The 17,531-nt window shown below is 42.0% G+C and overlaps 1 protein-coding gene across 9 annotated transcripts in view; it reads left to right on the top strand.

Annotated features, from left to right (window-relative positions):
- The window catches only part of APP (amyloid beta precursor protein), a 191,234-nt gene extending 176,242 nt beyond the window's left edge, over positions 1 to 14,992 (top strand). For all 9 annotated transcript variants that reach the window (XM_084843562.1, XM_084843560.1, XM_084843557.1 and 6 more), the window contains 3 exons: positions 5,897 to 5,997; positions 12,403 to 12,549; positions 13,741 to 14,992. In XM_084843562.1, the coding sequence (XP_084699688.1) occupies positions 5,897 to 5,997; positions 12,403 to 12,549; positions 13,741 to 13,842 (350 nt within the window). In that variant the 3' untranslated portion in view covers positions 13,843 to 14,992. The remainder of the gene's footprint in view (positions 1 to 5,896; positions 5,998 to 12,402; positions 12,550 to 13,740) is intronic.
- Positions 14,993 to 17,531: the final 2,539 nt, after the last annotated feature.

Below are 17,531 nucleotides of genomic sequence, written 5' to 3'. Positions count from 1 at the left end.
TTATATTCAATCTGAAATGCAAAAATAGTTATTTATCAAATGTCTTCTAACAAATATTATGAATGTGTTAAATTTTATAAGTGTTGTATCTGTATCTAGACCAGCCTTTCCCAACCTGGTGCCCTTCAGATGTTTGGGCTACAACTCCCATCAGCCCTAGCCAGCATGGCCAGTGGTCAGGAATGCTGGGAGCTGTAGTCCAAAACATCTGGAGGGCAACAGGTTGGGGAAGGCTGAGCTAGACAGATCCATGGATATAAAAATTATAGTAGCCATACTGGCTGGTAGAAACACAAGAATCTGCAATGCCCCTATCTAATGTAAAGCAGGGGAGTTAATTAATTTTATACATAATAGAAGTTATAAAGGCTTGTTCACTCTTAAGATATTCTAAAATAGCAAGTCCAGTTGTATATACAGTGCATTTCACCAGACATTTACTTGAGATTGCATTTTGTATGGTATATTGTTAAGACCACGAGCAAAAGAAATGTCACCAGTTGTTTTCCCAGATGTCCGAAGCAACAACAAATAACTATACAACACTGAGCTTAAAATAGGCACTTTCCAAATATTAAATTCCATCTGTCAAAGGACAATCGTTTGCAGTTCTCTACTCAGCATTCTCACATAACTTATCCAACTACACATCTTACCTCTAGTTTGTAGTATACTATAAACCATAACCAGAGCACTCAAAAAGGCTTCATTGAACGTCTCCATTGTAATGGCATAGTTAGGAGGCAAGGAATTTCAGCCTTCTCAGGTCAACAACTGACTTCACATAATTTGCTTTAAAAACAGCTTGTCCTGGTACACGGTTTACCAGTCTCTGCTTTTTCACAGCAACCAATTCCCCAAATTGCATCCATCTAGAATGAAAGCAGCATCTTAGCCTCTCCTTGATAGAGACCCATAAATCAAAGAATACTCGAGATATCTGTTTGTTAACTGATGACACTACTCATGTGAAAACCAAGTGATTCATTACTTCCCATCTAAAATGCAACCTATAGATGACACTGCTTTGGAAGGACAAATCATTCTCACATATATCAAAGACGTGTATTCCTGTCTCTTCCTTTTCCCAAACTGTGTGTGAAGAAAGGGAATGCTGCAACACTTTATGCTCCATACAGTGAAATTTCGTACTGAATCTAGCACAATAAAATGTTTTGCCCGGTAGTGGGCTGCTTTACTATTGAATTTTACTGCCAAAGGTCTCATGTCCTTTGTGAGTATTAATTCCTTATTTCTGGTTTCTTTGTTTTTGTCTTCCAAGCTAGAATCTACCTGCAAGCACATTACAGCTCAGTAACCCTTCGGTAAACCTACAGGAAGTTGCTGCGGAATTTGAAAGCTGGCATTGGAGGGCACAATCCTATCGGGATAGACAGCCGCCTCTGAACTCGGAGGCGACCACCTATCCAATGCAGGGCAGGAGAAGCGCAGGGGGGATTGTCCCCTCTGCACTTTAGCCGCCCTGCATTTGCGGCTAGACAGCTGATTCTGGCTGTCTAGCCACGGGAAGGCAGAGTGGGGGAAGCGGCTGCCAGAATGACACATAGGATGTGTTGTACCAGCATTTCTACCTTCCTCGCCCTGGAACGCCCCATTTTCGCTGCTCTGTGCTCTTCTTCCGAGCACGGAGCACAGGGCTTTTCCAAGCTGCCTGTGAGGCAGCATGGGAGGGGGGGAAGGTTGGTTCTCAGGGAACTGACATATCCTATGGCCATCTAGCTGCTGACTATGGTGGTTCAGCTATTAAATAAGGATGGCAAAATGATAACAGATGACAAAGAAAAGGCAGAGGTGCTCAATTCCTACTTTGGCTCAGTCTTCTCCCAAAACAGGGTCTATGACCCCCCTGGCAAAGGCGAAGTACAGGCTGAAGGGGCAGGATTGCAGCTTGAGATCGACAGGCATATGGTCAAGGAACACCTCATTACTTTGAATGAGTTCAAATTTCCAGGGCCATATGAATGGCACCCTAGAGTAATAAAGGAACTGGCAGAAGAACTCTCAGAACCGCTGTCTATTCTCTTTGAGAAATCATGGAGGACGGGGGAAGTGCCAGATGACTGGAGGAGGGCTAACGTTGTCCCTATCTTCAAAAAGGGTAAAAAGGAGGAACCTGGGAACTACAGACCAGTCAGTCTGACATCAATCCCTGGGAAAATTCTGGAGCAGATCATAAAGCAATCCATCTGGAAGCACCTTGACAACAATGCCATGATTACTCGAAGCCAACATGGATTTGTCAAAAACAAGTCCTGCCAGACAAATCTGATCTCATTTTTTGATCAAGTAACCTCCCTTGTAGACTGTGGGAATGCTGTAGACATCATATACCTCGACTTCAGCAAAGCTTTCGACAAAGTGCCCCATGATATCCTGATGAGCAAACTAGCTCGAAGTGGGCTAGATGAAACAACGATCCGGTGGATCCACAGTTGGCTACAGAATCGGACTCAAAGAGTGCTTATCAATGGGACCTTCTCAAGCTGGGGAGAGGTAACAAGTGGGGTACCGCAGGGCTCAGTCCTGGGCCCAGTGCTCTTCAACGTTTTTATTAATGACTTGGAGGAGGAGGTGCAGGGAATGCTGATCAAATTTGCAGATGACACAAAATTGGGCGGGATAGCTAATACTTTGGAAGACAGAAACAAAATACAAAGTGATCTGGATAGACTGGAGCGCTGGGCAGAAAACAACAGAATGGCATTTAATAGGGACAAATGCCAAGTTCTGCACCTAGGAAAAAGAAACCAAATGCACAGTTACAAGATGGGGGATACATGGCTCAACCACACTACGAGTGAGAAGGATCTTGGAATTGTTGTCGATCACAAGCTGAATATGAGCCAACCATGTGATGTGGCTGCAAAAAAGGCAAATGCTATTTTGGGCTGCATTCATAGAAGCATAGCTTCCAAATCCCGGGAAGTACTAGTTCCCCTCTACTCAGCACTGGTTAGGCCTCATCTGGAGTACTGTGTCCAGTTCTGGGCACCACACTTTAAGAAGGATGCAGACAAACTGGAGAGGGTTCAGAGGAGGGCAACAAAGATGATCAGGGGACTGGAAACAAAGCCCTATGAAGAGAGACTCAAAGAACTGGGCATGTTTAGCCTTGAGAAGAGAAGACTGAGGGGAGATATGATAGCACTCTTCAAGTACTTGAAAGGTTGTCACAGAGAAGAAGGCCAGGATCTCTTCTTGATCATCCCAGAGTGCAGGACACGGAATAATGGGCTCAAGTTACAGGAAGCCAGATTCCGGCTGAACATCAGGAAAAACTTCCTGAGTGTCAGAGCAATACGACAATGGAACCAATTACCTGGGGAGGTGGTGGGCTCTCCCACACTGGAGGCCTTCAAGACGAGGCTGGACAGCCATTTGTCAGGGATGCTCTGACTTGGACTCCTGCACTGAGCAGGGGGTTGGACTCGATGGCCTTGTAGGCCCCTTCCAACCCTACTATTCTATGATTCTATGATTCTATGACTAGCAGCCATAGAATTGCTCCCTAAGTCAGTGAAGTGACACTTCCAGGAGCTAATTATTAAAAATCATTTCAATACTTGCTTCTAAACATGGTCTCAAATCAAAGTCTGGGAACCAGAGTTGCATGTAATTTTACAGGCCTTCACCCCCAAACAGCAAGTTATTTGAAGCTTTTAAAATAAATGTTCTGAAATTGCTCCTGTGTTACTGTTGTTTACTAGTAATAGCAACCTCTTTAATCTACTTTGCCCACATCGTATTATAATATATTCTAGGCAGCAAAAAGCAAAATATGTTAATCTGTCAACGAAAGGACATTTTCCAGCTGCTGTTTGCATTTCAAGGGAAGCCTCCATTGGAAGTAATGGAAGCTTCCCTTGAAATGCAAATAGACTCAGAGGTCATGGAGGCTGGTGGCTCTAAAGGAGCTATCCAAGGTGCTTCTGAATGGTTTTGACTGAATGCCAGAGTGAACATGATTTGGAAGGGAACATTTGCAGTAGATTGATAGGTTCTTGGTTCAAATGCCTGATAGTGTGTCCTAAAACTGAATACCCAGAGACTGGGAGCAAACTGCCAGGAATACTATTAGGAACCCATGCAATTAAAAACTAGAACTGGCAATATTTTCATATATTGCAAAATTCTAGGATAAATGAATTGCAAGTCTCAACCCAGCATTGTGGTTGTTTTGATGTTTGTTTAGATATGTTTGGGGTATCTAAATATTACGGTTAAAACAGAAATGAAAGACAGTATGAATTTTGTTTTCCATTAAACATCCTTTGGCTGATATGTGTATGTAAAGCTGAGACTGCTTTTATGTATTTTTTTAATGTGACAAAATACTAACATTAATTTAAAAACATTAGCTTTAGCTTTAGGGCCCAATCCACAAACGTACAGTCCTGTATTGGCAGAATCCCCCTCCCCAAAGATAATATGCTGACGTTGCACATTGGCAGAAAACTGGATGACCTCAAATGAAAGGCTATTCATTTGTTTGATTTGTTTTATCAGTGGGCCGGTTCAGACATAACAATCCCAGTTTAATAAGCCAGAGTTTATTAAGCCAGGAATGAACCCATGCACTTGCCCCTCACACACCACCTTCAGTGCTTGCATCGTGGTTACTTTAAATGCATTTAATCTTGGTTTTAAATCATGCTTTGGAATTTAAGATTAAGCATAGTGTCCCATTTCAGATTTAACAGGAAATTCTCGTTTAAAGTAACTATGATACAAGCACTGAAGCCAGTACATGCAGGCACGACCCTTGTTTCTGATTTACTAAACCATTGTTTATTAAATTGGGATCATTTCATCTGAACCCCAGTGAAGGACAGGGACAAATCAATTTAGAATGCAATCTTATGTGTTTCTACTTAGAGCAAATTCCCCTGAGTAAAATGGGAAGTCCCGCACACAGCTAAGCTGGTTTCCAGCAAATGCACCAGGATGATCAGCTACCCAATACATTGGCCAGGGACTAAATGATATCAGGGGTTTGTGGCCTTGCCCCTGATGTCATTTGGCCTACGAAGGGCTGGGTGGGTCAGCCAGCACCCCACTGCAATTCTTTTGCCCACCCCTCATGTATAGGGTTGCACCTTTATTGTGCCACTTCAAGTGATGTGCTACCATACCCCATTATATAAATTACTTTGAAGAGGGGGGCAGCAGAACTCTTGAGGGCTAGAGCAGCGTGTCCCTCATAATGCAATGAAGGGAACCCTGGCGCAGGATTAGGGATGAGTTCCGAGGGCATAGTCTGAAGGCACATGAGGCAGCCATCTTGCTGAAGCATGTTTGGGTCTGGTCACTGCTTGGAGGGGAGACCACCTGGGAACCACATGGAGCCACCTTGAGTTCCATGATAGAAGAAAGGTGGCATATAAATGTAATAAATAAAATAAATGAGGTGCAATTTGCACTGACTGTTCTGGAATGTTCTGAGCTATATGATATGAAAAACACCTAATATATTGCAGAACAATTTTAGGAAGGTGTAGTATGTTGTACATTAACATTCGGTTTCCTTGCTGTTGCCCACATTTCAGCAATTTCTCTTTTTTGTGAACCTATGAAACCGTCACCATGCTTATTTGGGTCTTTAAATATGCTGTAAATCCATTTTTCCCTTGTCCACTATTGGAAGGGTATTGCATATCTCTTAAGTTAGTAGCAAAAGAATATCCGTTGCCTGGTATGTTTTTTACTTTCTTTTTTAAGTCAGGTTCTCTTCCATTATCTCACCTTGCACATTTTTCATTAAAGGCTTCCTCATTTGTGAATCTTAATGCCCTTTGACAGTTGTGGTGGAGGGTGTTAATATATCTATTCAAAAGTTAGGACTTATTCAGTTCTTGGCTGTTATTGCATAATATAGGTTCGGGATTAACCAATGTTAAAACAGAAGAGACTTCAGAATTAAAGATGGATGCAGAATATAGACATGATTCAGGATATGAAGTACATCATCAGAAACTGGTGAGTGTACCTCCTTCCTTTGACTTGATACTATGACATTCTCCATAATGGTAGTTAGCAATTTTATTTTATGTTTTGCTAAATTCCTTCATGAAAATGCTTCATGACATAACTTTGGAACTTTGTTTTTAAATTTCTACGATTGTTGAAATCCTTATCCCTAGAATCCAGATTATCTTCCTTTCAGCATGAATAAAATATTTTATACATACTTTTAATGCTCTGGTCATTTTATTTGTGAACTGTTGTAAATCACAAGTCACCTTCTGAAATAATGGCTCGTATATAGAGAATGGCTGGAGAAAAGTGCCAAGGGGAGAGGAAAGCGGCAGGCATGGGGAGGATTCAGCGCACCTCATAGAGCACTTTGCTCTTTAAATTGGTCCCCCCGCCTGCTTTATGTATTGGGAAGACCCAAGTTTAAATAGACAGGTCTGCTGCCATTTCCTCTAGTTTGGCTCAAATGAGCCAGGTCTTCTTGGTCTTTGACAGCGCACAGTCAAACTATGGAATTCGCTTCCCCTAGATGTAGTGATGGCCACCAATTTGGATGGCTTTAAAAGGAGGTTAGACAAATTCCTGGAGGAGAAGGCCATCAATGGCTACTAGGCCTGGTGGCTCTGTGCTACCTCCAGTATCGGAGGCAGTATGCCGATATACACCAGTTGCTGGGAACATGAGCGGGAGGATGCTGCTGCACTCATGTCCTGCTTGTGGGTTTTCCATGGGCCACTGTATGAACAGAATACTGGACTAGATGGACCCTTGACCTGATCCAGCATGGCTCTTCATATGTTCTTATGTCTTAACAGCATAGCTTGGAGGGAGGTTTGAGCCATGACTCATCTCTCCTGCAACTCTCAAGCACTGATCAGTTCACAAGAATAGGAAAGAAAGGAAGGGAATGCAGGAAGCAGAGAATAATGCAGGAGGAGGAAGAGCCTAAAATCCTTCGTTGGGGGAGTCAAAAGAAAAAGCAAATACTGCACCCTAAATGGCAGTTTCTCACACATTCTCCACTCTCTGGCCCATTCCCTTGCTCCACTGGTTCACAGTTGAGGCTGAGAGAATGCCCTCATCCAATTATTTTCTAATTCCCACATCCAGATCAGTTCTTTTTCCTCTGGCTACCCAGTCTGTCATATCAACTAAAGAAGCTGTTCAGCTACTAAGGGCTCAATCCTATGCAGATAGGCAGCCGCCTCCAAACTCAGAGGTGACCGCCTATCCAATGCAGGGCAGGAGAAACACGGAGGGGATTGTTCCCCTCCATGCTTTTCCTGCCATGCATTTTCGGCTAGACAGCTGATTGCGGCTGTCTAGGAGCGGGGGAGGAGGCTGCTGTACGACACGTTGGATCCAGACACTCCCCTTTTCGGCCGCTCCGCACTCCTCTTGCAAGTGCGGAGGACCAGGCTGTTCCATGCTGCCTCAGAGGCAGCGCAGAAGTGGGGGGAGGTCGGTTCTCAGGGAACCGACCTCGGAGCACAGGCTCTGAGGTTGGTTCCCGGATAACAAGATGTCATATGGCCGTCTAGCCACTGTCTAGTGGCCATAGGATTGCTCCCTAAATGTATTTTTAAAAAGTAAAACATACTGTACTAGGGGTTAACTTTTTACTTGTGCAAGAAAATTATATACATATCTGTGGCTGAGTCTGCCTTCTTGTTTCCTCTTTTGCAGAGGGATAACATATAATAAAATATTTAACATTGGTGAATAATGCAACCCTGATATTGAAACTTGATTTTTTTTCTTGGAACATAAAAAAATGGTGCTGAATATTAAAATAAAAGAAAAAAATATACTTCAGTTCTTCGATGCTGGGAATTGAATTCCCAGTACCAGGGGAAAAAATCCAAAATGTGTTAGCTCGAATTTGGGGAACTGTAGCCTGCAAGGCTCGCAAGAATTAAAAACATGTTTATGAATCTCTTCAGGGAGGACTTATTTTGAGGAGGAGGGAAAGACCAACTTTAAAGTATATTTGAGTTTATTCAGTTGTATTTTATTCTCATACACTTTAATTATACAGTAGCATGTATTCAGTGGGGAGGCAAACTTAAAACAGAATTTAATCGTACTGGGCTCTTCATACTGTACTGGTCAATAAAATAATGTTCTGTAATTCAAACAAAATTGCCTTTGTGCAGTTTAAAAAATAAACAATCCTTTTGAAGGCACAGTATTAACTTGTGCTTTTGTTTCTGTTCTACACCAGTTTTTTTTTTCATATTGTAGTTCCATTCAGGAAGAATTAGGAAATATCTTATATCAGGTTTTAGGGGGTATCTTATATCAGGTTTTATTTTTTTCATTCTTGAAGACCTCCAACCTACTGAATGCAACTTGAAAGTAGACTTTTCACACTCTCCTTTATAATGGCTTTGATCCAGGATCTGCCTTCCGTGGATGGAAGGGCTCTGCTCACAGAAGGCACCTCCATGCAAGTTTGGGGGATCCTTCCCTCACTCTATAGCTTCCCCCATTCAGCAGGGTTCCCTATGTAGCATTTGGGGGGAGGGGCTGATGTGAGGAGGAGGGGGAGGAGGACTTGAGGGGCTGATGTGAGGAGGAGGGGGCCAGGAGGTTTACTTCTGCCAGCCCAGTTGCACATGCCTGAATCTGGATCCAGCCCAATATCTAGAAGAGCTATCCAAAAAATTGAAATCCATAGAATTCATACATCATTTAGGCAGCAGTATAGCAATAAGAAGGTGATCTGTTCTGAAATGACATTTGTTTTCTATTGGCACATGGTGGTTGGAATGGAGAATATTTTCCTTTTTATGTTGAAATGAACTTAACTTCTGATACATTTCACGGGTTTTGTATATTAGCACAGGTTTTGTAGGTTCAAATGTTGTTGAACCAATTGAAAACAGTGATCACAGTGCTATCAGATTTAATATATATTTAAGTGGAAAATTGCTCAGGAAGTCCAACACAGTCACATTTGACTTCAAAAGAGGAAACTTATCTAAAATGAGGGAACTGGTGAAACGGAAGCTAAAAGGGGGAGTCAGAAGGATTAAATCCCTTCAAAATGCTTGGGGATTACGCAAAACCACAATAATAGAAGACCAGCTAAAATATATACCACAGGTTAGGAAAGGTAGCACCAAGTCCAAGAGGTCACCCGCATGGTTAACGAGCAGTGTTCAGGGAGCTATTAGAGAAAAGAGAGCTTCTTTCAGAAAATGGAAGTCTTGTCCAAGTGAGGAAAACAAAAGGGAGCACAAGCGTGCACAAAGACGATGCAAGCAGACAATAAGAGATGCAAAAAAGCATTTTGAAGAGCATATCTCTTAATAACAGCAAGGCCAACAAATAAAGAATTATTTAAATACATCAGAAGCAGAAAACCAGCTAGGGAGGCAGTTGGACCATTAGATGACAATGGAGTTTTAAAGAAGTACTGAAAGTGGATAAGGAGATTGCAGAGGAGCTGAATGAATTATTTTCATCTGTCTTCACTGCAGAAGATATAGGATAGATACCTTTCCCTGAACTGATGTTTTCAGAAAGGGAGTCTGAGGAACAGAAGCAAATAGTGGTGACAAAAGATGAAGTTCTCAACCTTATTGATAAATTGAAAGCAAATAAATCACCAGACCCAGATGGTATCCATCCTAGAGTTCTCAAAGAAGTCAAATATGAAATTGCTGATCTTCTAACCAAAATATGCAACATGTCTCTAAGTTCAGCCTTCTATACCAGAGGACTGGAAGATGGCCAGTGTAACACCAATTTTCAAAAAGGGATCCAGGGCGGATCTGGGAAATTACAGGCTGGTTAGCTTAACATCTGTTCCGGGTAAATTGGTTGAAGGCATTATTAAAGATAAAATTAGTAAGCATATAGAAGGACAAGCCCTGCTGAAAAAGAATCAACACAGCTTCTGCAACGGTAAGTCCTGTCTCACTAACCTTTTAGAGTTCTTTGAGAGTGTCAATAAACATGTAGACAGGGGTGATCTGGTAGACATTGTTTACTTGGACTTCCAAAAGGCTTTTGACAAAGTCCCTCACCAAAAACTCCTGAGCAAACTTAGCAGTCATGGAGGAAGAGGATACGTCCTCTTATGGATCAGTAACTGGTTAAAGAACAGAAAGCAGAGAGTAAATGGTAAATTCTCCCAATGGAGGGAAGTGAATAGTGGGGTCCCACAGGGATCTGTATTAGGACCAATGCTTTTCAACCTGCTCATAAATGATCTGGAATGCAGAGTGAGCATTGAAGTGGTCAAGATTGCAGATGACACCAAATTATTTAGGGTGGTTAAAACAAAAAGGGATTGTGAAGAGCTCCAAAAGGATCTCTCCAAACTGGGAGAATGGGCATCTAAATAGCAAATGCAGTTCAATGTAAGCAAGTGTAAAGTGATGCACATTACGGCAAAAAATCCCAACTTCAAGTCTAGCCTGATGTGATCTGAGCTAGCGGTGACTACCCAGGAAAGAGATCTTGGATTTGTGGTGGACAGCTCAATGAAAATGTCAATCCAGTGTGCAGCCACTGTAAAAAAAGTCAAACTCCATGTTAGGCATAATTAGAAAAGGGATTGAGAATAAAACTGCCAACATCATACTATCCCTTGACAAATCTATGGTGCAACCACACTTGGAATGCTGTGTAAAGTTCTGGTCACCACACCTAAAAAAAGATATTGTAGAGCTGGAAAAGGTGCAGAAAAGGGTAACTAAAATGATCAAGGGGCTGGAGCATCTCCCCTATGAGAGAAGGTTACAACAGCTGGGATTGTTTAGCTTGGAAAAAAGGAGAGTAAGGGGAGACATGATTGAAGTCTACAAAATTATGCATGGTGTGAAGAATGTGAATAGGGAGACATATTTCTCCCTCTCTCAAAATACTAGAACTCGGGGTCATCCTGTGAAGTTGGTTGGTGGGAGATTCAGGACAGATAAAAGGAAGTACTTCTTCACACAGCACAGAGTTAAACTATGGAATTTGCTACCACAGGAAGTAGTTATGGCTACCAGTTTGGATGGCTTTAAAAGCGGGTTAGACAAATTCCTGGAGGAAAAGGCTATGAATGGCTACTCGTCTTGATGGCTATGTGCTTCCTCCAGTACCAGAGGCAGTGAGCCTATGTACATCAGTTGCTGCAGAACATGGGTGAGAGGGTGCTGTTGCGCTCATGCCCTGTTTGTGGGTCCTTGGTCAACAGCTGGTTAGCCACTGTGTGAACAGAATGCTGGACTAGATGGACCCTTGGTCTGATCCAGCATGGCTCTTCCTATATCCCCCCAAAGCCATGAAGCTCACTGGCAGCTTGGGCTGGTCACGACCTCCTGGCCTAACCTACCTCGCAAGGTCATTGTAAGGATAAAAGGGGGAGAACCAGGTATGCTGCCTTAAGCTCCTTGGACAAAAGGTGGCATGTAAATGTAGTAAATAATAATAATAAAAATGTGCATAGATTACTGTAAATGCTAATTAAATATAATTAACTTACATATTTTAAATGTGAAAACACCATACATTTAATCGTCGTTATATTATACAATATATCTGTTGACACCTCCATTATATTATTGTTTCATTTTATATTTCCCATTTCTATTTTTCATATTCAATATTTATTAAATTAATATTCCTGCAGGAGATTTCAGAGTAGAAAGAGCTTCACTGTTCATACTTCCTTACATAAACATCATGCACTATACGTTAACTTTAAAAAACATGGTTATATCACTAAATCTTCCAATATATTATATAAAAATAGAAAAAATACAAAAGTTACTGTGTTGTTACCCAAAATATCATAAGAAAAAAATGAATGTGTTAGTTGTGTACTGTATAGCCATAACTAGGAAGACTTCACAGCATTCTTATCTTTTTATGTGAAGGATGTAGCACAGTGCATGATATTCCAGATCATGACTAGAGCTTGGATTCTAACTTCCTTTCCACAAACTGAAGAGAGTTCCATTCATAGAACACACTTCCTTCTGCAGCCTGCTATGCCCCCCGAAAATCTACTCCTGTGGGTTGGGGGACCCTCTGGAACAAAATGGCATGTAGCACAATGAGGCTGCTGCAGGAAGTGGGGAACTGGCAAAATAAACTCTGAAAGCATTAGATTTTGACTGAAGCCTAGGTCTTGTATGTTCTTGTATATCCTTTGCAAGGTGCCTGTTTTACATTTCAGTACATGAGCCTGTCATAGCCTTAAAAGGTTATAAGTCCTTGGAACTAATTTTCCATGTAATCACTATCTTAGGTACCTGTGGTTTAGGTATGCCAAGTCACTCCTGAGAAACCTTTGGTTTGTAGAGTGAAATGTTGTTAATTTGGAAATTTGCAAAATGCATTGGAAACAATGGACCTTAATTTCTCTAATTCTGTAACTAATTTGTAACCATTATTTTTTATTCTTAGGTATTCTTTGCTGAGGATGTAGGTTCGAACAAAGGAGCCATAATTGGACTAATGGTGGGAGGTGTTGTCATTGCAACAGTGATTGTCATTACTTTGGTGATGCTAAAGAAGAAACAATATACATCTATCCATCATGGTGTAGTGGAGGTGAGTGATAGTTATGTATATTTATTATTTCATAAGAGATAGAAGCAGACTATGACAAACAATGCTGTGTCAGTCTGTGTAGCATCAACTAATTTGATAAGTGACGTTAACTGCCTACCCAGTCTTCAGCCAAGATCTGGTTTTCCAACAGCAGCACTGTTTCTTTGTTACAGGAAAGTTGGAGATAATACAATGAGTCTGATTTCAAATTGTAAATGCAAACTATGTTCTCCATTCTAGGACTATAATTAAGGAGGGTAATTTCTCCAGGCAATTCCCCTTAGATGTACAGGGATTTTGTGGAGAACTGTATTGTGTAAAGCACTACTCCACAAAAACACTTGTGCTGTGATTTCCACTGTCATGGGACATTTCTCCATGCAGTCCTTGAACCCAGGGGACAGCCGAGATCATGTGTCTCTAAGAACTGAGATAAGTAAAATGTTAATGTTTTTTGTAGACACAAATACGAAGGGATGCTTAACTAGAAATAGTTCAGGCAGTTAACTGGTAGACCCAAACACCAGCTTTATCAAATGAGTTGTAAGCAGAATGTAACTGATTCATACCAAGGGGGAGCCACTCACTTTCCCCTGCCCTCCAGCTGATCAGGGCAAAGAACAGATCACTGTTTCTTGCCAGTTATAGTTGTGAACCCTTTAATCTCACACACATGCCCCTATCCCCAGTGATTCCAATGCAGAGATTGCCGCTAATAGCAGCGAGGAAACAGCTCTCTGGCTCTGGATTGCTGAATGGGAGAGGCTTTAACGTCAGCGATCCCATCCCGTGGTCTCAGCAGGCAGAGTGGTTTCCTACATGCTGAGATGTGGGTGTGTGGGGAAAAGTGTGTGTGTGTGTGTGTGTGTCTAGCCCCTGGCCCACCTCCCGGCAATGCAGGTGTCTAATTCACTATTTCACATGTCTGCCTACCTATCATTCCAGCTGTGCTGATGTAAGACCTTCATGTTCTGCTAAAGCCTGCTTCTACTCTTAGCACTGCACAGTAGTCCGCTGTTCACCATGTTAGCATGCTTCAGGGGCGTTTGTCTTTTTTTATTACCTAGTTGTCATTTCAGTGCATTTGAATTCAAGCTTGTTCCACCTCAAAGGGAACAAGCACCATAAATGCGCTAGTGGGGAGCTGCCCATGTCAGAACTTGACTGTGGTCTCCCTTCTGCCTGCCTCAGGTGGATGCTGCAGTGACGCCAGAGGAACGCCACCTTTCTAAGATGCAACAGAATGGCTATGAAAATCCAACCTACAAGTTCTTTGAACAGATGCAGAACTAGAACACCACAGCAGCCTCATGAGTTGGACAGCAAAATGAATGCTTCACTGCCCATTGGTGTTCAGTTAGAGAATAATGTGGAAACAAGCAAACAAACAAAAACACTTTGTTTTATTATTTACTCATTATCGCCTTTTGACAGCTGTGCTGTAACACAAGTAGATGCCTGAACTTGAATTATAAAATCAGTAATGTCTTCTCTCTCTTTACATTTCAGTCTTTACACTACATTATTAATGAATGTTTTTGTGTACTGTAAAGTTTAGCTGTACGGAACTAGTGCATGAATAGATTCTTTCCCAATTATTTATCATATAGCTCCTTTAGCCAGTTGTATATTATTCTTGTGATTTGTGACAAAAAAAGAAAAAAGAAATTAAGTCCTAATTGAAATATGCTTTAAGAAATTGATGGGGGATGCTTTCTGTGTATGTGGGGTTGAGCTGCTTCTCTTTGCTGAGTTTTCCTTTTTCTGATCACTATGCATTTTAAAGTCAAGATGATTTTTTTTAGAAAAGTATTCCAGATGAGTTGAGATTATTTTCCTCTGCAGTTGCATTTTATTGTACAGATTGTTGCTTCTGCTGTACTAGTGATGTAGAAATCATGGGAATACATGTTTGTTTCTTTGTGCCTGTTTTATGTGCACACCTTAGGCATTAAGGGGGTAAACTTTTTTTCCATGTATCTTTTCATCTTTAAAAAAAGAATCCCTGTTAATTGTGAGCACTTTTATAGGGGTGGGGGTGGGGAAAGTGCCTGCTGGTTGAAAAATTAATGGGGATCCTACAAACGTTTCTGCAGGATGATTGTACAGTATCATTGCTTATGAACTGATAGCTTTCTACACTGTGTTACATAAATAAATTACCAATAAAACCATTGGGCAAGAGTTTTATTTGGATGGAGAAATAAGTATTTTGAAGGTGACTTTATCAGTTACCATCAAATGTTCACACTTAGGGGTTGGGTAGGTATTTTTGTCCCCAAGCAGACATGGATCACAGAATCCTCATTTTGAATATAGTGAAACAAAATGTCAGTGGGAGAGAGGGGTGTTTGCTTGGGTATGCCTTCCCTCAAAAATGTTTCTTTTTTCAGTTTGTATAATAGTGTTTTAATGTAAATAAATACATTCCTGGAGGAGTTCCATTGTAGTGGTGTTATTCTGTAACAGCTATCCTGAGTTGCCTGTTTGATTGGTTGTACACATCGTTACAGAATGAATACTCCACTCTCTCTGGTAAGCATAGAAAGCAGGAAGCTGTTCCCCAAAGAGCAATTTTCTAGTAGCACTTGCTTGCTAACTGTGGGAGCCTCCTTCCCCGCTCAGCCCTCCCGCCGCTAGATAGCCGCAATTGGCTGTGTACCTGAATATGCAGGGCAGGAGGAGCACGGAGGGAACGATCCCCTCTGTGCTTCTCCTGCCCTGCATTGGATAGGTGGTCGCCTCCGAGTTCAGGGGCAGCCACCTATCCCGATAGGATTACACCCTTGGTGCCCCACTGAAGTTGGAAAAGCAATCATCTATTCTGCTATTTTCTGCTGCTCTCTGTTGCTCTGTTTTTAAAGCCTAAAAATTAATTCTGGGCCAGCAATAAGGGGCATTGGAGGAAAGAGGAGGTTGGCCCTTCAAATGGCAAGTCAGAAGCTCTTCTCCTGCAAATCAGTCTTTGTAAGTAACCTAGGAAGGTTTGGACTGTAGCAGCATGTGCAATTCTGGTGATTGCAAGGTGGGGGGGGGCTTTCCGTCAAGAAGTTCCCCTCCTCGCTACTGCTGCCACTGTTACTGTTCACTGCTACTGTTCCAATTTTCTACCTTTTGTGACAGTGATGATATACAAACTGGCGACTTAGGAAAGCCCCAGCTTAGGCAATCATTATTCCCACTCCTCTGCCCATGGGCATGCACAGTAGTTGTTGCCTATCTCACACTGTCATTTTATTTCTGCCTTGTGTACACAGCAAAATATGTAGTCTGGTACAGATCCTGGCTTCTGAAATCCCTTCTTAATTTTTAAAAAGCTTTTCTGGGGGGAAAAACAAACATTGAAAAAGTCTGGAAAGTGATTACTGAATCCAAATGACTTTAAGCAGGAAGGTCATCTGCGCCTTCCTCCTTACCCACTAGACTACAATTGTTGTTATTCAGTCGTGTCCAACTCTTCGTGACCCCATGGACTATAGCACGCCAGGCCTTCCTGTCCTGCGCTGTCTCCCAGAGTGTGCTCAAGTTCATATTCATTGCATCGGTGATGCTATCTAGCCATCTCATCCTCTGCCGTCCCCTTCTCCTTTTGCCTTCAATCTTTCCCAGCATCAGGGTCTTTTCCAGGGAGTTTTCTCTTCGCATTAGGTGGCCAAAATATTTAAGCATCAGCTTCAGTGGCTGTCCTTCCAATGAGCAGTCAGAGTTGATTTCCTTTAGGATGGACTGATTTGACCTCCTTGCAGTCCAGGGGACTCGTAAGAGTCTTCTCCAGCACCACAGTTCGAAAGCATCAATTCTTCGGCGCTCAGCCTTCCTTATAGTCCAGCTCTCACAGCCATACGTTGCTACTGGGAAAACCATAGCTTTGATTATACGAATCTTTGTTGGCAAGGTGATGTCTCTGCTTCTTACTATGCTGTCTAGGTTTGCCATAGCTTTCCTCCCAAGGAGCAAGCATCTTTTATTTTCATGACTACAGTCACTGTCTGCGGTGATCTTGGAGGCCAAGAAAATAAAATCTGTCACAGCTTCCATTTCTTCCCCTTCTATATTCCAGGAAGTGATGGGGCCACATGCCATGATCTTAGTTTTTGTAATGTTGAGTTTCAAACCAGCTTTTGCACTCTCCACTTTCACCCTCAACAAGAGGCTCTTGAGATCCTCTTCGCTTTCTGCCATTAGGGTGGTATCGTCTACGTATCTGAGGTTGTTGATAATTCTCCCGGCAATCTTAATTCTGACCTGTGATTCATCCAACCCGGCGTTTCTCATGATGTACTCTGCATATAAGTTAAACAAGCATGGCGACAATATACAGCCTTATACTCCTTTCCCAATTTTGAACCAATCGGTTGTTCCATGTCCGGTTCTTACTGTTGCTTCTTGTCCCTCGTACAGGTTTTTCAGGAGACAGGTAAGGTGGTCTGGTACTCCCATCTCTTTAAGCATTTGCCAGAGTTTGTTGTGATCCACACAATCAAAGGCTTTAGCATAGTCAATGAAGTAGAAATAGCCGTTTTTCTGGAATTCTCTTGCTTTCTTCGTGATCCAGCGAATGTTGGCGATTTGATCTCTAGTTCCTCTGCCTCTTCGAAACCCAGCTTGTACTTCCGGTAGTTCTCGGTTCACATGCTGCTGAAGCCTAGCTTGTAGATTTTGAGCATCACCTTGCTGGCATATGAAATGAGCGCAATTGTACGGTAGTTTGAACACTCTTTGGCATTGCCCTTCTTTGGAACTGGAATGTAAACTGACCTTTTCCAGTCTTGTGGCCACTGTTGAGTGTTCCAAATTTGTTGGCATATTGAGTGCAGCACTTTAACAGCACCATCTTTTAGGATTTTAAATAGCTCAGCTGGAATACTGTCATCTCCGCTAGCTTTGTTGTTAGTAATGCTTCCTAAGGCCCACTTGACTTCACTCTCTAGGATGTCCGGTTCAAGTTTAGTGACCGCACTATCATGGCTATCAGGGACATT

Source organism: Heloderma suspectum, chromosome 3 (genome assembly GCF_057233095.1).
Source record: "Heloderma suspectum isolate Gila_16-S chromosome 3, 16-S_ref, whole genome shotgun sequence".
In the NCBI taxonomy this organism is placed as follows: Eukaryota; Metazoa; Chordata; class Lepidosauria; order Squamata; family Helodermatidae; genus Heloderma; species Heloderma suspectum.
This window is presented reverse-complemented; position numbering and strand designations above follow the sequence as displayed.